The sequence below is a fragment of the Cricetulus griseus genome, assembly GCF_003668045.3.
Source record: "Cricetulus griseus strain 17A/GY chromosome 1 unlocalized genomic scaffold, alternate assembly CriGri-PICRH-1.0 chr1_1, whole genome shotgun sequence".
Taxonomy (NCBI): domain Eukaryota; kingdom Metazoa; phylum Chordata; class Mammalia; order Rodentia; family Cricetidae; genus Cricetulus; species Cricetulus griseus.
In genome coordinates, this window is record NW_023276807.1 from 33,014,276 (window position 1) to 33,036,432 (window position 22,157).

General features: G+C 37.7%; 1 protein-coding gene across 2 annotated transcripts in view; it reads right to left on the reverse strand.

Moving 5' to 3' along the window:
• Nucleotides 1-8,949, reverse strand: part of Asb5 (ankyrin repeat and SOCS box containing 5) — a 38,658-nt gene extending 29,709 nt beyond the window's left edge. The window contains exons 1-2 of one of the 2 annotated variants that reach the window (XM_027391041.2): nucleotides 8,841-8,949; nucleotides 7,763-8,046 (exon numbers count right to left, since the gene is read on the reverse strand). In XM_027391041.2, the coding sequence (XP_027246842.1) occupies nucleotides 7,763-8,046; nucleotides 8,841-8,875 (319 nt within the window). In that variant the 5' untranslated portion in view covers nucleotides 8,876-8,949. Of the gene's footprint in view, nucleotides 1-7,762 lie in introns of both variants that reach the window. The other variant, XM_027391040.2, reaches the window with a different exon arrangement.
• Between the last annotated feature and the right edge of the window lie 13,208 nt (nucleotides 8,950-22,157).

A 22,157-nucleotide genomic window follows, 5' to 3' on the forward strand; every position in this document is an offset into this window, starting at 1 on the left:
CTTCAAACTCCTTTCTCAAAGAAACTTGTGGGGTTATTCCTGATGATAAAATTACATAGCATTCAGTTTGTCTCCAAATTTAACATGGACTTGCTTACTCACAGACACTATCTGTAGCAATTGAACATTCCCAGTCTAGAAGCCCATGGCATATTTTGTAACATTGATGAAAGAAGGCATTGGTGAAGAAATGCCACACATCCCTCACAGCTCATACATATATTCCCTAGATATATACATACATACACACATATACATACATATATACACATACAAATATACACACATACATAATACACATACAAATACACACATATATACACATTTACATAATAGACACAAATATACAAATATACACACATACACATGCATACATACATACATATCCTTCCTTCCTCCTTTCTTCTCATCCACTTCAGTACAGATATGGAGGAATAGACATTCTAAATAATTATATTTTTGGTCACGTTGGTGGTGGAGGGAGGAAGTCACTGAGAAAATCTTTCTTCAGTATATGTACTTAGTATACTAAAATTTTGTCAGGATCCACAGAACACCCATGGAAACACCATGAGAACATGGACTGCTAAGCCCACAACAAGGAAGCCAGACACCTTCTCCATCATGCAGTTCATATGATATATACACACTGAATCATCACTAGGACTTGGAGACACTATGAGAACATGCATTGCTAAGCCTAGAACAAGTAGGCCATCCACCTTCTTAAATACTCAGTTCATATAATGTAGACCATGGCACACTGAATCACTACAACTAGGACTTCACAAAGCACTCATGATGCCAAATTTCTGTCATAAGCTAATGACACTTTCATATGCTTAATCCAGACAGCAGAAAGCTCTGAATGAATGTTTGGATACAGGATTTGAGAAAAGCATCATCTACTCTACCAAGTATCTTTAGCTCTAAGATTCATACTTCAGTCTTTAGTAAAAGTAAACCAGGCCTCTTATGTTTCTCATTTAAAATTTGTCCTCTTTTTCTTTGTGTGCAACTTGGTTTTATTTATACTTCTTCTTAAACATATATTTTCACATCTTAAACTATCCCATTTCTATAAGAAGACTTCAGATTTTTCCCTCACTGAATTCTAAGATGGCAGTTATGGCAAAATGTGATCATTAACATTTTAGTACTTTATGAATTTCTACTTGTTTGCTGTTTGGTTATTTTACATGTGCAACATTTGGCTCTTAATTACATTGTCTCCTTTAATTCAAAAGTAAGCTATATACCATACCACATATATGCTGTAAAAGTAAACATATAACAACCAATACAGTGTGTCTAGAAAGTATATATACATATATTCTATATGTACTATGCATATAATATATATGTATTACAAAGTGAGCATGGAGCATACAGCACTGTGCCAGGAGTAAAGTGGTATCCAATATTTGTTGTCTTGAATTGACTGAGAACTATTTCAGCTATGTCAACAAATAAGAAAAATAGCTAATTTTAAGAACTTTACCAATCTCTTTAAAAAATCGTAATACAGGAAACAAGAATTCATTTTTATTTCTTTACTGCCTGCTTTGAAAAGAAAGTTTTATGAGTTTATGGACTGACCATGCCATTTCTTCAAAATGTCCAGTAAAGGTGAGAATGCCAGCATGTGCCTACACTAGAAATAAAAATTTTAAACGGTGAAATGAGTTTGAGTAAAGCTTTATGTGTGAGATATACAACTCAGAAGCAACAAGCTGAGAAATGAACAAGACATATGGAGCAGAAGTGGAGAACTAGAAATTCTGAAAAATTATGAAAGAAACGTGCACAATTGGGAAAGAGAACATGAACGTTGTTGGTAGAGCTTGAAACTGACATGTCCCAGGCAAGACTACTCCTGCCTGGCTGGGTCCTCTCCTTCCTTATTCCCAAAGCAATTGGTTGGCTTTCTAAAATACCATTTACAATGTCTCTAATTATTTGGTTATTTCTCTCCCCTACATATTAAGGAGACTGGGCTTTGGTATATTTTATCTTAAAGCCGAATGCAGTACCTTTGACTTTGGGCAAATGAAAATAAACTGAGGATTTTGTAAGAAGAAAAGACAGAATGATCGAATGACTAAAGGAAAAAGGGAACAAATGCATCAGAAATATATTCCTAAGAAAACTTATCCGGTTGAAGCTACCGAAGAGGTTCTTTAGTTCCAGAATTAATGCATTTCTCACCAAACAGAGCAGGAGGAATTACAAATGCATGAAAATCTTAAAGTCATATCTAAACTTGAAACTTTGTTCCCAAACTTCTTTTTTTAAAGCACCAGAGAACAATAGCCTCTTCTAGAAAAGATATTCTGGTATTCTAAAACAGACTAGAGCCTAGACAAATGAAAATATATTTTGAGTGTAATATCTTTTGTCATTTAAGAGCAGGTCTGTTGATTTCAGTTATTCTTATATAGAGCTATTTCATCTAAGTTTGGAAAATGTGTTTAGGATGTTTTATGCATTTACATAATGAATGTCATTAAAGAAGCCATTGTACTTGCCTCCTGAAAGTATTCATTGTTGAGATAAGTGTCCCTACCATAACGGTCTCATAAATAATCAAACAGTAGCACACAAAACATTAATCTTCAGAAATGGCAGAATGTGTATCATTTATGATATTGCTGACAGTACTATAAAGTTTATTTCTTAAAGCTGATATAATATAAACCTGGTATAGACTTTTCTGATATAGAGTAAGAGATATAAGCTAGCTTGGGGGTATAGTTTAGTCGTATAGCACATGCCAAACTTGTATGACATTTTGGCTTCAGTCCTAGCACCACAAAATAAATAAACACTATATATAGTTAGATAGAATTCTAGCTTCTTTTTGTACCTTGGTTGTACTAGTCTTCAAAATGACAACTTATTTTGACATTTGACTGGAGCTGGCATATTATATTATATCCTACTTTCAAGTCTCAACCACATGTATGACAAGAAATGAATGTTTGACAGTAATCACGATGCCAAACTTCAGTTCAGAATTGCATGAAATCAGAAGCTCAGACATAAATTTGCATGCATCTTAAATTCCTCAGCATCTCAACCACAAAAGGACTTCCCTGTGAGTTTCCGTGTACCCTTAGACAATTTCAAAAGTCATCCCACAGACTCACAGGGACATATAATTTTGAGGTATTTTCCACAGTCAAAAATTTTGTTCATGGCTTTCAAGGATCAGAAATCTAATCTAATTTGAAAGAAACTAATGCTTCAAAGGTGGGGTTACAAGCTCAAAATAAAGAACACTGATATCAAGAGATAAATATACTATTTCATGGTAAGTGTTGCAATCTCAGATTGTCTTAAAACACTTTGAAGGGAAAGCCAGACAGTTCTTTCAGCAGGGAACAATCATAATCAGAAAGCTAATTGTTGATTTTTAAAATAAGTGAAGAGGGTTCATATATTAAATAAACACAGCACAAAAGTAGAATCAGAGTCTAGCTTTGCTATGTACTGATTTCTCTTGACATTTCAGAGTGAAGTTAGGTGGCCTACCAGATTCACAAGGCAGCTAAGGGTCCCCTTTATGACATTCATATTGACCTGTGTGGCTGGTTAATTCCCACTTTGATCGACAGACTAATGTATAATTCTGAGATAGCTACTTAGTCTAAAGTCATAGATGCTTTCTATACCACTGTTCTTCAAAGGCATTACAGATTCATTCTTAGATTATTTTTTTGTTTTTATTGTTATTATTTCTTTTCTAGTCATATAATAATCACTATCAAACTAAACAAGGTCTCCATCATTTTTAAAACTAAGTTTTTACTTGGCATACAAAAAAAATGTGTTTCACTGTGACATTTTGCTGTTGTTGTTGTTTTTCGAGACAGGGTTTCTCTGTGGCTTTGGAGGCTGTCCTGGAACTAGCTCTTGTAGACCAGGCTGGTCTTGAACTCACAGAGATCCACCTGCCTCTGCCTCCTGAGTGCTGGGATTAAACGCATGAGCCACCAACACCCGGCTAGGGTTATATCTTTTAAAACTAATTTTCCCTTGAATAGATTTGTAATTGGTTGAATACAAACAAAAGTGTCATTTTCAAAGAGACACAGCCACTGGCACAAACACAAATATAAAATAAGTAGCCATTCATATCCTTCTGGCAAGGTCCAAACTGATCTACTTACTGCAAATATGTTCTGCTGGGTTACTTCAATAACTACTATATAAATCTATAACAAACTTTTATTTGCATTATTTTTTATCTGCTCAACTTATAAATATACTCAAACTTTCATGACTCCTAGTACATTCAAAAACTGAAATTATTTGTCTCATATTCAAATTCTTTCATATCTGGGTCTAATTTTTTTTTCTAGTTTATATGCTTTTTACTTTATTGAGTGCCATTTGCTCCCTTGTGCTTTCTGAAAAGTAGTCCATCCTTTGACTACTCCTGAGATCAAGAAAACATCTGCCTCCTCTGGGAAAATATCTCTGTGATTAGTCCAAGTATGAAAAGGGCACTTTAATTATTTAGCCTCACTTCCATTAGTTTAACTGAAAACGATTGTTCAGCATTCCAAAGAACAGCACATTTTCTTACTATCAAGGGGACTTAAGAAGCATGTTTAGAACTGACTGTTTGCTTAAAGGTAAAATTGCTGTAATTGTTATAGGCTAAGATTGAACATGACAAGTACTGCTCTTAATATGAGCGAGCTCTTAACATGTCTTGGGATATTTATTGGTATTTAATGTCCTTTTCTAGGGTGTTGGAATGCTTTCATCAAATTATGATACCCTTCAATATTATATTTCTCTTCACCATTTAACATTACAAGTGAAAATACAATCCAATTTTTGTTAGTCTCACAGTCAATCTCAATGTATAGTGCAAATTTATAACTGAAGTCATCCCATGAAAGACAGAGGCTCTAATCAAAGTGTTCAACTGAAGCAATGATATAAAAAATAAAGAAGCTAAGCAAAGAATGCGTCCTGTCAGTGTGACGAAGGGTTTGACTTTTGGTATGACGTAGGGTTAAGAAGGTTAAGAAATCTTCAGAGATGAAAAGGCTGTGTTATGAAGTTCACTGGAGTTGTTCAGGGATCAGGAAGGAAACAGCCTAAGCTAGTTTATCCACCCACTGTTTAGATCATCAGGTTTCTGGTTTGTAATCAGACCTTCCTCTCAAGCTTGATTGAACAAGGCTTACCAACTGATGACAGCAGCAGTAACAACAACAAAACAGCCTACACTTGCCTACCACAATGAGCTGCCTCGACACAGCAATTAGGCAAGCAAGGGAGTTCTTTGATTTCCCACTGAAGAGCTATAGCTCTTGAGAAGACATTGAGAATGCTGTCAATAAGTTCTCCACTGTTCTGAAAGGCATGCAATACACACATCAGCTTTACTTCATGGATTGGGCAACTGCACTCCAGAAATTTTGGGGAGCAATCAGGCTAAGCCCTGAAAGTGGGAATGAGGAACCTAACTCAAAGTGGATGACAGTGATAATCTTAGCAAAGGAGAAGGAAATTACTTGATTATGCAACAATAATTAAAACTGAATAGTCAATATGAGACATGTAAACCAGAAATGGTATATTCTGATTACAAAAGTACAAAAGCTATATAAAATAGAGAAATAATATTTTCCTGGGCAAGGAATAATTTTCTCTTAACAGGAGAAAAAGATTTTTTTCAAGGCATTTGGCTTATTTTCCTAATGTTAAATAAAATTGGACACTATTATGCTCACCCTGAATAGTAATTACAATTAAATACCCTGGTGTAAATATATAATGAATACTACATGGTGGTAAAAGGAATTTTGTTAAATACAGCAAATGTTATAAACACAGCAATGCTTTTTAAAACTTTGTATTTTTTTATTTACAGGAAATGTGTTTTTACTACCTGGGAAAAATTCTATAATTCTAATATATTTTAGAGGACTATGATGACAATAAAATACCTGAGTCTTTTCATACATGCTCAGGAATTGCCTGAACAAGAACACCATGAACTATAAGAGGATGACTGCTTCATTTATTTGCCAAGATGCACAGGAAGATTTTCCACAGTCGCCTCTACTACCTTTTGAAGGCAGAAACATCTTTCTTCTTTTACCTAACATTTCACTGCTTTGTGTATGACCATTCTCATAAAATGGAGATAAAGAATGACTGAAATAATGAGCTATAAGGTTTCTGTGAAGATAAAGTTTACCATGTTATAATCTCATATAGAAATATGACAAGTTTTAAAAGCTATTTTATGTTTGCATTTAGTACTCAAATACTCTGTCTACCAAATGGTATTTTCACTTTCCATGGATCATAAAGTAAAAATGCTACTTTGAAATGCTAGTTCGACATCAGTGCTGGGAGATTTTGTCTAGATGTTACTTTCTCTATGATAACTTCCTGGGGCACTTAGACTTTCTCCACTGAGTTTGTAGATGGGGTCCTCAGTTTACACAAGAGCAACCTTCCTTAGGGGACAATAGTATCTTCTTCACAAACCACTAAGACTCCTCACCTTTATTCAATATTCCCCCACACAAACAGTAGCCTAGATTTTAAAGCAAATTATGTAAAAAATTAAAATATATAGGAAAAAAGGTTTCAACACAAAAAGCTTAAAGGACTCTTTAAAATGCTGTATTTTCTAATTATGTGATGCTAAGTTTTGACTCTGAATATTTATTTAAATTGCCTGGGAGGTATCAGGGTATGTTGGCTTGGATAATGCCAAATCACAAATAAATAGATTACAAGAAATTAAAATGTCACTTCCAACCAACACATGAATCATTTTTACTATCTAGAATATTGCTCCACTAGCATGTAATGGTCTTATAAAATTTTAGATCTATGAGTGGTAGTACCATTTTTTATTTTGTCTCATATTTCAATTTCTTCTAAAAAGCATCGATGATCCTGGCTGCACCAACATCAAATTTGCTTATTCATAATCCTATCTTGTTATAAACAATTTTCACAATCCAAGCAAAGCATTGTCAATCCCTTTAGGAAAATATGTGCTATGAATATTAATTTCTGTGTTTTATTTCACAATAAAATTTTAAAACTGCATGAAAAACAATCCTGAGATCCTCTACTTTTAATAACAACGATTTCACTTTATTTTAATGAATTGTTCAGTGCTGAGGGACTGGTCCCATGGTCTTTCACATACTAGGGGTGCTTCCCTACTGAGCTAGTTCAGCTTCCCCTTCAGTCTTCATCAGGAGATAGGGTCTCAGTACACTGCCTTGGCTAATCTTGAACTCACTAAAGCCCAGGAATGCCCTGAGTTTACAATCCTCCTGCCTCAGCCACCTGAGTTGCTAAGATTACATGTTGCACCACCAGGCTTGACTCAACACTTTAATGTATGATCTCAATATATCCTTTAAAATATTATCATGCTAAACTTAATGTTAAAGGACAATTGAAGTAAAATTGGTAATCTTTTCATTATTTTCTGAAAAAATGATGTAGAAAATGAAATATTGAAAGTTTTTAAATGATTACAATGAGGCAAGGACATCTATACTAAATGCTATGTTTTCATATTGCCCAAGCATTTACCCTGAAAAATAACTTTTCTTTTTCAAGAAGCCAATGAAGCAAGTTCCAAGAATGTCCTTCCACTTAAGTCTACAAAATGTCCCATAAAGAGAACCTGTGATGTTTTCTTGGATTGTAGATCAAATGATAGTTCAAATTAACTTGAAATAGGAGCCTGCTATCATAAACGTACCTTGTCCTTGGGTTACTCCATAAAATTCAGCTGCTATCCTGGCGGCCTCCTTTCGGTTGCCTTTCACGATGTAGAAATGACTAAGGATGGCAAGGCTGATTTTCACAAAAAGTTTAAAACAGAAAAGGGAGAGTATCGTAAAATAGACATTGGATAGCTGTTGAGCAAATGGCCGGCTTTCTTCTAACACCGACATTGCTGCAGAGCAATCTGCCGCGGTGCTAAGTGCCAGCCGAGTCTCAACTGTGCCTGGCTCTGTTCCGGGTGCTCTTGAACAGCTGGTCCTTGGGAAAGAAAATATCAACTGGTAATGATGTCTACGGCTCAAATTATTTATACCGTCCATAAAAGTTCTTCACCGGCTCCTATTGGTCTGACAATATTCCATGGAAGCAACCAAATCACGTTTCGCAAGACTCCTGACTTTCCATTCTCCATATAAAATGTTACACCCCCTTTCTGTTCTGGGTTTCAGGAGTCAAGTATTGAAATAAATAATTCTGATGGTTTCCTTTTTTGGTATCTAATTATCAAGAACAACTGGAGGGCGGCGTGATGGCTCATAAAAGCTCCTGGCACCAAGCCTGGAGACTTGACTTCCATCACTCCGACCCACATAGTGGAAGGAGGGTACTCACTTCTGTCTGTTCTCTGAAATCCAAGAAATAATACTTTTCCTTGCTGACAGTTGAGCATTTAAGTGAAAAAAAATGCACTAATACAAAAATCATTTTGTAATATATGTTTACATCACCAGATTTAGGGTCTGCTCATTTCAGATTATTTCTTAATTCTGCTAAATTTCAAAGTAACAAAACACAAACAGCAATCGCCTTGGCTGACGCAAGGATTATCTGTGACGTGGCATAATTGTAAGTGTGACTTTTCATTTTCATGCGGTGTATCTTATCAAAATAGTCTGCCTTTCACCAAATACTCCGAAGACAATGAAGACATGATGGTTGAACACATGTGCCATTAGGGACCTGGTACAAACTGCTGTTGAAGTGCTGAAGACAAAGTGACCACCTGGTCCTCTCTAACTGATGTGGAAACTGTGTCAAGCGAGTGAACTCACTGAAATGATGTTCCGGTGAGTCTTCTGTCTGGCATGGTGGTGTCTGAGCACACACTGGAGTCAAGCCTGTGGACAGCTGGCCCATCACAATGCTCTGAGTCACGGTGTGACTTCTACTCCAGTGCTTTGGAATCGGAAATAAACCTCCCTTAGTCACATCTAAGTGCCTGTCTAAGGTTTCGCCCCTTTCTCTTACCAGTAAATGCTATTATAAATAATTCCCTACACGGCAGCTACTCAGCAGCCTAGATTCTTTGGGGCTAAGAAACACTTCCATTCACTAAAACTGTCGTCATCAGCCCAAGAAGCTTCAATCCCCCCCGGCTTTACTAGGAGAAAACAGTACCACACAATATTTAGGATTTTATTTCCAGATGTCAAATTTAGTTTTTTTTTTGTAAAAAACTTCATTCACACATCTTTGTTTTATGACAAATTATCAAATTTGTCATCTTATAGTTTCTTAATTTGAGTGCCTAATAAAATAGCATGGTAAATGAACTCCGAAATACAAGTCAGATGCTAATTTCCACAAAAAGACTCCAAAACAACATATTAAATGATTGGTAATATATAAAAGACCATGAAAAGTATTTGCACATCCATTTCCTTCCCCTTAGAATTTTCTTTTTGGGGTGGCGTCAAATAAATTTTTTGCTTTTTCTTCTTTTAATATATTCTTTGAGAATCTAATACATGAGTACTGTCTTATTTCCATGTCATTGTTTCCCATGCAGTTAAGTCTAGAAAAGAAGATGATAGGGTACAGGCATTATAGAGTGGAAAATAGAAAACTTGGGTGGGGGCTCTATCTGGTTCACAGAAACGAGGGGAATACAGAGGGGAGGGAAGGATAATGGGTAAAGTACACTAAGAATGTTTGAAAAAGCCATAGGGAATCATATTACTTTGTTTACTTAAAAATATAGGCACATAGATAATATGTGTATTACATATCTATATCTATCTATATCTATATACTTTAAGTGAAATTTGTCAAATGGCGTTATGCATGCTGTCCCCCACACGGGTGGCAGTGTAACAAAAACCCTAGTATCAGTTATGGAAAACCTCAAAGTAGTCCAAGCGATCCCTAAAGCAATATAAAATATTGCCATTGCCCTTGGTTGCATTCAGAGCTTAAAGGTAAGACCTGATTGTTGAAGACATCATGCACTTTGGACACAGGACTTGAAAGATTTGAATTGGAAGTGACATGGAAGCCTACTCCTTGAGGACTAGCTCCTATAGTATCCAAAGATGTTATGCAAGCTTCCAATGGAGAAAAGCTGTCAACAATCCTACTACCCATCTGCAAAGCCCATGAACCACAACAATGACCAGCATGACAAGGTATTCACAAGGGTGCAATAGTGGCACTTAGGTATTAGGACTAAGCAGAAGCAGTCTAATTGGAATTAAGGCCTACTCAACAAGAGAGAAATCATGCCAGATTTTGTTATTCTAGCTGTCTCTCTGTGGCCAGTGAGGTCATGGATCCCAGAGGAACACTTATAGCCACTACCTTCCCAAATCAGTGTAATGACTTACTGAATTCCAAATACTCATCCTTTTAGTCACTGGTAAGTGAAGCTTTCATCCTTTATCAAAAGTGCTTCTTTTTGTTGTAGTCAGAGACCATTACATAAAGCCTCAACTGGTCAAAATGCAGAGAATCATTGACTGTGGGGTGCCCAACTTTAAAAGGTTCATTGTAATTCGATCCCTTCACTTAAGGCTCATGGGACATTTAAGGAGAGGGAGGGGGGCAGAAAGACTAGGAGCCAGAGGACCACGACACCTGCTATAAGACAGTGTCTTCTATATATAACAGGGAGCTACACTCATGAAATCTTAATAATATGACCACCCACACAAGATCTGTGTCAACACCAGTTGACATTCCTCTGTGGATGCTGAAACCTCATAAGGCTCCACTCCTAATGGCTTCTAGAGAGGGGGAAATCAGTCTTCTCCATGATGAATCCTCTGCTATGCTATGCAATCCTAAGTGCTCAGCCAGCCCTAAACACATACACATGAGAAGAACAACACTAAATGGACTCAGAAGGTTGTATTTATACAGGCACATGCATAGGCACACATGTGTAATAACAATAAATACAGAAATCATGACTTTGAGAGTGACTGGGGACACAGGAGGAGTTGGAAGGGAGAAGATGAGGTGGAAATGATGGAAACACAGTTACTCTAGTGTGAAATTCTCCAAAATTGGAAAACAAATTAAAATAATTTGTCATATTTAATTGGAGCCTTCATAAAGACAGTATTTCCAGTATATTTTGTGTTTTCACTGTGTTTATGACTCCATATGCTTCTCCTTCTCCCTTCCCCATCATCACAAATAAAAAGCATTCTCTAAGTGAGAGGAAACATGTAATATTTATGCTTTTGCATCAGGCTTATTTTGTTTAAGATGGTTATGAGCTTGTTTGTATGCCTTCACTACTTTCTAAGTAAACTATGATCTGCTCTTCTCTGGTAGAAATATACAGGCTCTTACTGAATCTATAATAATGACTTCAAAATGAAAGAAAATAACAAGAACATATTTCAAGCCCAGATCCTCTAATTCCAGGCATCTTTCCAGTTCCAGAACAGGGAGGCTGAGGAGAACTCAGATACAGTGAGAGGAAACTCTGCTGCTTGCCCATAACTATGAAGGTTCACTGTGGCTGAAAAATGAAAGGGAAAGAAACCACACAAGTTCTTACTGGGGACATTGTATATCACTGTTAAGCCTTAAACACCATTGTAATGCAAGCTTTACCCTGGATTTTTGTGAAACTTCATGAGAAAAAAAAATATACTGAAGACTTAGACATTTAAAGTGGAAGAGAGTTTGAAGTAAATACAGAAAAGTCTACAAGTGAACTTCTGAAAGGAAACTAGTAAATGAATTTTGCCTTATCACCATCTAGTAAATTCGATTTAGCTTTACCCCAAAGATGCGCTCTCAGGAAAAGACACTTTATAAAAGCAAACCAAGGCACAGGGTCACAATTGTTTATAAAGTCATACACATTATGATGCGATACCTCTGTCATAAACAATAAACATATTCAAAGAGCTATAGATGCTAGTGTACTCGGTTTCTATTATTCATTTCTGAATTTACTAACTTCTGCTTTACTGAAAATATATTTGTTTTCATAAATATATTCTCGTTACAAGTTTTCCTTCCCATCTCCTTAGAGATTCTCCACATCTTTCTTTCCATTAATTATTGATGAAAGATATATCTAATTAAGATTAAAACTCACAAAATAATTATTACTTAATTTTTGGTGGGAAGTGTTTGGGTAAAAACTATTCTATTTTGTTTGATTATAGAACTTGGAAATAAATGTTTGTGTTGGGTTTCTAGATCAATTACCAGCATAAAAGACCAAACAATAATCTGTTATTGTTATGATAATCCACACAGAAATATTTGATCACAAGATTATTATAAATTTAGGTTGCATCCAAGCCCCCAGGGGGAAAGTCATTGGCTTTCTCTGAAACACAGAATAGAGTCTATCTAAACTTTGAGTTATATCAAAGTCAAAAATCTAACTTGAATTTGCCTTATATACTCTCATTTTTTATGTGTGGTTCTAGAATGCACGACTGAAAGCCAACATCTATGCATATTTAAAGGTTTAAAATATATGATAGTTTTCTTACAAATGTATATTTACTACATGCTCTATGCAAAATACTTTTCTAGATATTTTATATATATTACAACGGAATTGGTTTTATTTTTCAATTTGTTTGTTTACAAGCCCAGCATGCATTTCTCCTAAGGGTAATATCTCATCGAATTGGGTTCCATTCATTTAATTCTCTGGCTCAAGAGAGGGTCATGTGACCAGATAAGAGGCCAATAAAAGATACCTTGTAGAATATTTCTGAGGAGTTAATTTTTCCTTTTACTCTGCCCAGAAGAAGCAAAGTTACTAGGAACTTTTTTAACAGTAAAGAACGGTTTATGTGTTCGTAATGCCAATAAAAAGGGGAACTTAGTTGGTATTTACACAGAAGCATCAGACTATCTTCATTTGGGAATCTGGGTATAGGCTTAACTGAAACAGATCTATCCAATAGTGTTATGAATTTAATAGTAACAGAAAACATTAAAGACCTACTTGTTGTTAATGATATCAGGTTTGAATTCAGGGTTTTCTAACTTGTAAAGAAAGTGTCCTGATATGTTTTCTGCAGTCTTTAAGAAGAAATTATGAAGTCGGTAGGAAGAATCTTTTTTTTTTAAGGCAAGTAATTTGCAAGCTATATATCTGGAAGTGGGAGCTCTTGGATTCCTTTTCCATGGGCCATTCTGAGGCTATTGTTCACAAGTGAGCACTGAAACATTCACATTGTCTGCTTATCACACCTGTGACCACAGCCATTCACATTGTCTAGGTCATCAATATTCTCCTCTTACCACACCTGTGACCACAGTCATTCACAGTTGTCTAGGTCACCCACTGTCCTCGCTTTACCATGCCTTGGGATCACAGCCAATGTCACGAGCACTTACCGGGCTTTAACCTGGGAGGAATGATGACAGACTCAGTAAGGGGTTTTGAGTATATCTTTTACTTCACACTTATATACACATGAGCAGAAGCAAAGCCCTAGGGACCATAGCACCTAGGCTCACAATCGGGGTATCTGTTTGGCTCAGGGCCACGGCTCTCGATGTCTCGAGGTTCCTCTCAATTCAAGCAACAAGTCCACTGAGGTCTCTGGTGTTGGTCTTGATGTCTGGATCAGGCAGGCGGCTCTCAGCTTAGTGGCCTGGCTTCTCAGGTGGAGGAGAGCTCACACAGTTATTGTGGACTCTGCTTCTCAGGTCTGAGCTGGTCCTTAAATACCTTGCTTATCACACTCTGCCACACATGCACACTCCCATTCATTCTTATCTCTAGTATTTGAATTACGAGTCTGTGTTCACTTTCCTATTCTCCTTCCAGCCAGGCTTCTGCCTGTCCATTTACATGTTCCTTACAGTCATTCACATTGTCTAGGTCACCACTGTCCTCTGCTTACCACACCTTGAGATCACAACCATTCACATTGTCTAGGTCACCACTGTCCTCCCCTTACCACACTTTGGGATCACAGCCATTCACATTGTCTAGGTGACCTACTGTCCTCTGCTTACCACACCTTGGGATCATAGCATGCATTTGTGCCAAGTGTGGACTATAAATAGCCTTTGGCTAAATACCTGTGTACTTCAGAGGACCAAATCCTCCTGTGATTAAGAATTTGTTGTGTCACAGTTTAGCTAATCACATATTTAAGAGGTTAGAAACAGGGAAACCTTTCTATATTCCATGTGTTGAAGATCAAAGAACGGGACTACATTAGGTCATCTGACAGGTATATTCCACCTGGAAATTTGACCAGAATTCTTAGACAGTTACACAAATTAATAATTGTTATTTCTCCTGAAATAAAATATAAATTAACCTAGGATGTGATCAGTTGGCTATTAATATTGGTATATTTGGATGATTCTGGTTAGCATTCTCTTGTTGTTTCCCTGGCAACAGAAATATTGCCTGGAGTGCTTTTAAGTTATTTTTAGCCTCAGTTATGAATTTCAGGGAAAAAAATCATAGCTTAAACATATTCTCACTAAATTTATGGATCTAGCATTTGTTACTCAGTAAGAATAGCATTAGTGTATGTTTTCTTTCCATGGTGATTTACAGTCAGCTTTGTGTTCTTCACACTCTCATTCCTCATTCCAGTGTTACAGAAAATGAGCAGAACCACGTTAGTGGAGGCTCAGTCGCCCTTCCAGTGCTCCACCACCATCCACCTCTGGTCTTTTAGAGTTTTCTTCCAGTAGTTTTGGCTTCCCTTTCTCATGGAAACTGCCTCCTGGCTTGGGTTGGTCAAAATCCAATTGAGAATCCTTCTGAGAGCTCCCCCATCTGGCCCTAGTCTATATTAGCATCAAAGGTTGTAATGAGATAGAAAACTTCTTTGCAAAGATAAAGATAAATAAATATGCATTACAGTGAGTTTCATGCCAGCAGCATCAGATTGCTTTTGTAGATGTCAGTTAAAGGTGATGCCAAAAGAACATAGAGGGTACTGGCAAGATAAAGGCACTGAGGCCTCACATATTTGTCACAGGACCTTGATAATGTCTATAGGAGAAGATGAAAGATAACTCTCTAAACAGGTGAATGAGTGGTAGTCCAGAATTGATTGAGATTTCACAGATATTTAAATTATCTGCTTTTCTTTGCTTTTGACCTTCAAGTACCTTTTGTTGTATGGTAGCTCGGGACAGCAAATATATGAAGCATGTTTAATGAAACAAGTTTCTCTAAGATGGCACAAGAGCATATTTGTGGTTTTTTCTCATCAGATGTGAACACTTACAGAGTCAGAAGTGCCTCTAGAACCAGGAATCCAGTCCAATGAGTTTAGACAGTTAACTAGCTTTCTGTGCCTCCATTTCTTCCTTTGTGAAATAAGAATACCTGGATTGCGGAGTTGCCCAGATAAAGTTAATATTTAAAAGGATCTGGGATAACATCTACAAAATACAAAGTATTTTGCAATGATTAACTAAAGATATACATTTTCAAACAACAACAAAAATACGGCCACTGTGGTTTGAATGATAATAGCCCCTATAGACATATATATTTACATGCTTATTTCTCAGTTGGTGTACTGTTTGAGAAAGATTGGAAGGGTTAGGAGATGAGGCCTTGTTGGAGGTTTGACAACCTATAAAAGGAATAGGTCTGAGGGGTTTCCTAGGCCTAAACCACAACAGAAAGCTGTTACCAACATTATTTAAGTTCCAGCCCCAGCAAACAGAAAAGAACTTAACAGATTTGGCCAAATGGTTCCTGCTGTATAAGACAAATACATGCTATGGCTCTTAGCATGGTGTTCTTGTGGGAACCTTAACAGTGGGACTAGGTGTGTCTGACTCGACTGCTCTTGAGATTCTTTTCCTCCTATTGGGTTGCATTTTCCAGCCTTGATATAAGGGCTTCTTCCTGGTCCTATTGCACCTTGTTTTGTCATGTTTGGGTGTTGTCTCTTGGAGGCTTGCTCTTTTTCTGAAGGGAAATGAAGGGGGGGGTGAATCTAGAGGAGAAAGGAGGTAGGGGGAGGAGCTGGGAGGAGTGGAGGGAGGAGTGGTCACGATGTGCTGTATGAAAGAAGAATCAATTTTCAATAGTAATACAAAGAAATAGAAAAAGAAAGGAAGAATGCAGGAGAAGTAAAGGGGTCTTCCTCTGTGGTTAAAGAAAGGCACTGAGCCAGGCATGTGGCAGGGAGTCACTGCATGCATGGAGGGCATGAGGCCATCTCATGAAGCTGTGAAGGTAAAGCCTGGATTGCATTAGAGACACCAAGATGTTGAAGATGCTGAACTGTGGGGTAACTGCCGAGGAGAGAGGCAGACCAGGTGTGGAGCCCAAGAGAGAGAAGCATGGTTCAATCAACAAAGCTGAAAGAAGTTGGGGGTGTCAACAACACTTGGACATCACACATGGAAATGCGGATGTGGAGTTGGTGCTGCCAGGCTTCAGTCTTCTTTGGTTCAGCATTTCCTTACTCCCTTTCTTCTCCTTTGCGATGGTAACGTATGTTTTGTGCCATTGTATGTTGTAGGAAGTATGTGATCTGCTTTTTGATTTTTGCTTTTATGGGGGAAGGATATTACAATTAAAAGATTATGATGAGTCTCAGAAGAGACTTTTGACATTTCACAGTCTTGAGACTGTGAAAAACTATGGGGCTTTTGAAGTTGGCTTTTGCATTATGACATGGCTACAAGCTTACTGATGTGGGGAAGTAGAATGTGGTGATTTGAATGAGAACAGCCACCAGAGGCTCATTAAAGGATTAGGAGGTGGGGCCTTTGGGAGAAGGTATGTCACTGGTGCAGGGCTGGGCTCTGAGGTTTTAAAGCCCTTGCAGGCCCTCTTTCTCAAACTCTCTATTTGTGGATCAGGATGTAAAGCTCTCAGCTACTACTCCAGTGCCATGCCTGTATGCTCCCTGCCATTATAATAATGAACTAATCCTCTGAAACTGTAAGCAAGGCCCCAATTAGGCTTTCTCTTTTAGCAGTTGCCTTGGTCATGTGGTCTCCTCAATGAAATGGTATTGGGATCTGAGGCTTTCGAGAGGTATTTGTCTTTCCTGCTCTTCTGTCTGTCCTGTGAAGAACAGAATCAATCTGTTCAACAACCTCTTGACCTTGGACTTTGAAGAACTATAAGAAATATATATTTTGTTCATTTTAATGGCTAGTCTGGTAAATTACCATTTGTAGCAGCAAAGGCAGATTGGAAGCATAAAATCATAGGAAGAAAACTGTTAACTGTGGCAAAAGACTATCAGCAGCCACACCAGTGATGTAGTTAGTCGGCCAACAGTGAGAAGGATCATGTACCTGACTTGCAGCTTTATTCCTGGGATTAAAAGAATAAAACAAACTCAGTTTCATAGATCGGAAGCATCAAAAATATAAAATTCCTGCATTGTTGTACATCTACCCTTCTGGACATGACATGGCTATTGCACTCATGAATACACTGTGGCTTTTGTTTTCTGCACAGAATGTGTACAAGATTGGGCCATTGAATCATATATTGAGGGGGAAGGGGACAGTGTGAGGCCCACTCCTACCAGAGGAACCATAGGCAGTTAATTCTTGTTTATGGAAGGAATCTCACTTTCTTCAGTGGTGTAGCCCTGGTGCAACTTCACTGGTTAACTCCCCATGAATACTTGGCCAAATCACTGGACTTCAACACACCAAGCAACACACAAAAAGAAGACATAAAAACATAAAGGGACTTATTGAGAAGAAGGGTGCCATTGGGAGAGGGGAAGAGGGTGAAGGAGGAAAACAGGGGTTGGAAATGATTGAAGGTTATTACATAAAGGCACAGAATTATAAACAAGTAAAAACAAGGAAAAAGTCGTATCTGTAAAGAAGAATAACTTTAATTTGTCAACCTTTAAAAATTAGTCATGAAGGGGCTGGAGAGATAGCTCAGCAGTTAAGAGCACTGGCTATTCTTCCAGAGGACTGGGGTTCAATTCCCAGCACACACACAGCAGGTCACAACTGTCTGTAACTACAGTTCCAGGGTACCTGGTACCCTCATATAGACGTTTATACAGGCAAAACACCAATATACATAAATAAAAATTTTTAAAAAATAAAAAAATTAATCATGAAAATGAAGTAACATAAAGAAATATGGGATGGTCTTTAAATGAAAGACTATTAGAGTATTTGGACAAACAATTGAAAAATGTTTAGAATTTTTAAAATGTCTAGTCCAAATGCTCATTAGAGTATTTGAATAGATATTGTTAGTATTCAGGCATCTGTATTGGCCTGCCCTTGGGGTTCTGACAGGATACACCCTCAGCTGTAGCCACTAAGAGCACCACCAGTGCACATTCACTACATTCCCTTTTGAGAGGGACCTGCCCACCTCCCATTTCTCTCTCTCTCCCTCTCTCTTCCCTTCTCTCCTCTTTCCCTCCCTCCTTTCTCCCTCCTCCTCCTTCTCTTCCTCCTCCTCTGCCTGTCTCTTTGTGTCCCCTGCCTCTCTTTTCTGTTTTGCTGCTCCTATCTCCAGAGGCCAGTCTCCCCCTCCCCCTCCTCCTTGATTCCCCTAATTAAAAAAACCCTTCTACCCAAGCTGTCAAATGGCACGTTTTTTTTGTAATTTTTATAATTACAACGAATATCAACAAATTATTATATGTTTGTTTATTTATTTTAATTTTATATGTATCTGAATGTGTGCAGCTAACTGCCAAGACCAGAAGAAAGCATCAGATCCTGTGAAATTGTAATTAAAAGTGGCTAGAGCTGCCTGCTTGTGAGTGCTGGAAACCAAATCTGGGCCTTCTGCAAGAATAGCCAATGTTTTTAACTACTGAGCCATCTCTCAGGTTCCCTTATGTTGTGTTTTAACATTCACACAATATGTTTTTTATTTTCATTTACTTTTATTTATTTGCCTATTTAGTTTTTTCTGACTTTAGTGTTATATTCGTGTATTCATTTTAAAAAACCTTTGTATGAACCTATTCTACAATCTGCATATGTAATATCATCTAGTTAACAAAATAGTGTTAAATTTTATTTTATTGCAACATTTTTCTGTTAAACTATTTCTAGTTTTGAAATTAAATATATGGCTGATAGGGTTGTCCTTCTGTGTATTGTGTTCCTCTTACTGGATGAAGAGTAAAACACTGTGTGGCTAGTGGCCAGAGAGGAAGGATAGGTGGGGTTACCAGAGCAGTAGAATTCTGGGAAGTGTAGTAGACAGGAGTCACCATGTAGAGCCCAGGGAGAGAGGATGTGCAAAGCATTCTCCGGTAAGTCATGACCATGTGGAAATACATAAATAGAAATTGGTTACTTGTTAAGACAGAGCTAGCCAATAAGAAGCCCTAGTCACTGACCAATAGTTTTATAATTAATATAAGTCTCTGAGTGTTCATTCAGGACTCAAGGGCGGTGGAAGCGTGGCAGGCCAGAAACATTCCTGCTACATATGGTCACCTTAATGACAACAATAACAACAAAAGACAAAAACATCCTTTGAATATCCATATTCTATGTAGATATGCTGCCATATTTGGTGTGGTTACAAATCTAGGCAGGAATGTCTACAAACCAGGTGATGTGAGACTCAGGGAGCCACTCATTTGGCCTAATCTCATTAGTGTAATAAAAAATGGCCCTTATCATGGCTATCTAAGAGAGCCACACAGACAGTTACTTTAGCAACTACAATTTGTTTCCACAGTTTATGGCCCCAAACTGGATGCTTTCTAAGAATGAAGACAAGCAGTTAGGAGACTGGCCACCTCCAAGAACAATAAAAAGAGATTCATCAAGGGAACTATTGGCTATAAATGTGAGCATGGAACTTAGTTCCAGTCACTGAATGGAGAAATTATGTCTGTTATGGTTCAGCCTCATGGCTGAAACATTTCAACTCAGCCAAACCATCAGTAAGCCAGGTCCTACAGGCACTTAGCTGGTTATGAAAACAGAACACGGCTATGCATGTATGACCTCCATAGATATCATACTTTGGAATTTATTGCCTACATAAAAAATAATAGTGTATACTTTTACATATATAAATTCCATACGGAGTTAAAAGTGAGCTGTTGTGTTTAGGAACACACACTTAGGCAGCATAAGCATTCTTTTGTTTCCTATTTGAGTTGGTAGTTACCTTTGAGAGGCAGGGAGTGTGACAAGGAGGGACAGCCCTCTGTTCCTTGAACCTGGATGATCACATTATAGTAATCTGTAAAAATGCACACTTGTTTTATGAATTTTTGATTTGTTGTTGGATTTCATAATCACTATAAAAATGGAAATAAGTTCATTTGGAGTTGGAATCCAAAATCGAGTTTTTTTCTTGTTATTAATTATACAAGGAAAGCAAACAATCAAAATCCTCCAGCAAAAATAATTTTTTCAATTTCCTGTTCTGCTCAGCCTCCATGAGAGAGACACTCTTAGGGACTGGTTACAGTTGAAACCTCACTGAAATTGTAATTCCAATGCACTCGAGGCATCATGTCCAACTCAACCCACATTTTCATCCGAATAACTATAATATCTTTAGAGCATCGAGAGTTCAGCTGTAGGAGCTGGACAGATGGCTCAGTAGTTAAGAGTACCTGCTGCTCTTACAGAGAACCCAAGCAGCATTCCAGGTAACACATAGCAGCTCAGGATCTGCGACTCCAGTTTGAGGTAAATCTGCCTTCTGTGGAGACTAGGCAACCACACAGTGCACACACATACATGCAGGCACACACAGATACATAGAAAATAAATTGTGTTTAAACATCAAATTTCAGTCCCAAGTCCTTGGTATTTTTCACTTCTTGAAAATTCCAAAAACAATCTCCCCTTTAAGAGAATGGTGTTGTGCTGGACATTTTATAACAAATATGCTAACCCATTTGAGGCAATTTTAGTCACTAAGTCTTACTTGGAGCTCATTCCTTTCCAACCAGCCAAGCATCATCACCTCCATTTCCCCTTTGTGCCTCCTGCTTCTGCTGCAGCTTTGTGTGTGAGCTCCACAATCTAACAGAAATAGGAGTTGTGCATATCAGTTAATGAAGTAGCAACAAACAAAACCTCCTATAATACCACCAGTAAACTCATGAACTAAAGTTGAGCTGGCAGCCTGGCCGTGGCATTGATGATGACTTTGACACTTCGAAGACTCCTGGTTCTTGGAGTGTCTTTATGTTTGATTCTTTGGATAAGTCATAGAAACACAAAGTTTTTGTTTGCCAGCACAGCCTCAACTTGTATTTATATTAGTATCTCACAGAACAGACCAAAGGAGTGATTGTAAATATTCCATGGGGATTTATTAGATTGGCTTACAGGATGTGGTTCAGATAGTCCAAAAAAATGGCTGTCTCACACTGGAAAGCCTGAATTGTTCAGTCCCAGATTTTAGATGTCTTAGGAGTCCCTATCTGCCACAGAAATCCCAGAGGATTCACAGAGAGCCACTTGTCTTCAGTCTCCTTGGAATTAAAAGTAAGTGGTTCTAATACCCTGTGAAGGCAGGAAGTAGTAACAGATGAACTTTCAGGGAATGTGAGGGCAAGCAGTCAAAAACCAGTATTTTCTTCTCTCATGTCATGTATTTTTCTTGACTGTCACAGAAGGTACAACCCAGATTTAGGGTGGTCCTTCCTGATTCAAATGATCTGATGACAAAAGTCCCTCACAGGAATGGACAGCAGCTTGGGTTTTAGTTGACTTGAAATGTAGAAAGGTGGACAACAAAGATTAGCTCTCACATACTTAAAAGTAGAACTTAGGTCATTTTGACTTTAAGTTTAGAATCTTAGTAGTGTTTGGTAGTAGCACCAGCTATCAGTGGTTGTGCATTGTAAATGTAACTGTATATCCTGTCTCCTAAAATCTAAAAGATCTATAGATAGGAAGACCTGTGCTTCTGGTAGATGCTGTCCAGTTCTTGTCATAGTAACATCTGTTGCTATCTGTAGCTAAGATAATGCATATGGAGGTCATTCAGCAATAGCCTGTGTGTCCCAAGACATCGCTCTTATTGATGAACTTGCATCTTCCTTCAGAAAGATGTTGCCCAATGGCTATTTGTTGAGAACTCCTCACATGAGCTGTTCTATCTTCATGAAGAGCAGCCACTAGCCTGTGAACACTCGGAGTGACCATTATTTGCACACAATAACTTCAATTAGGTCAGAGCA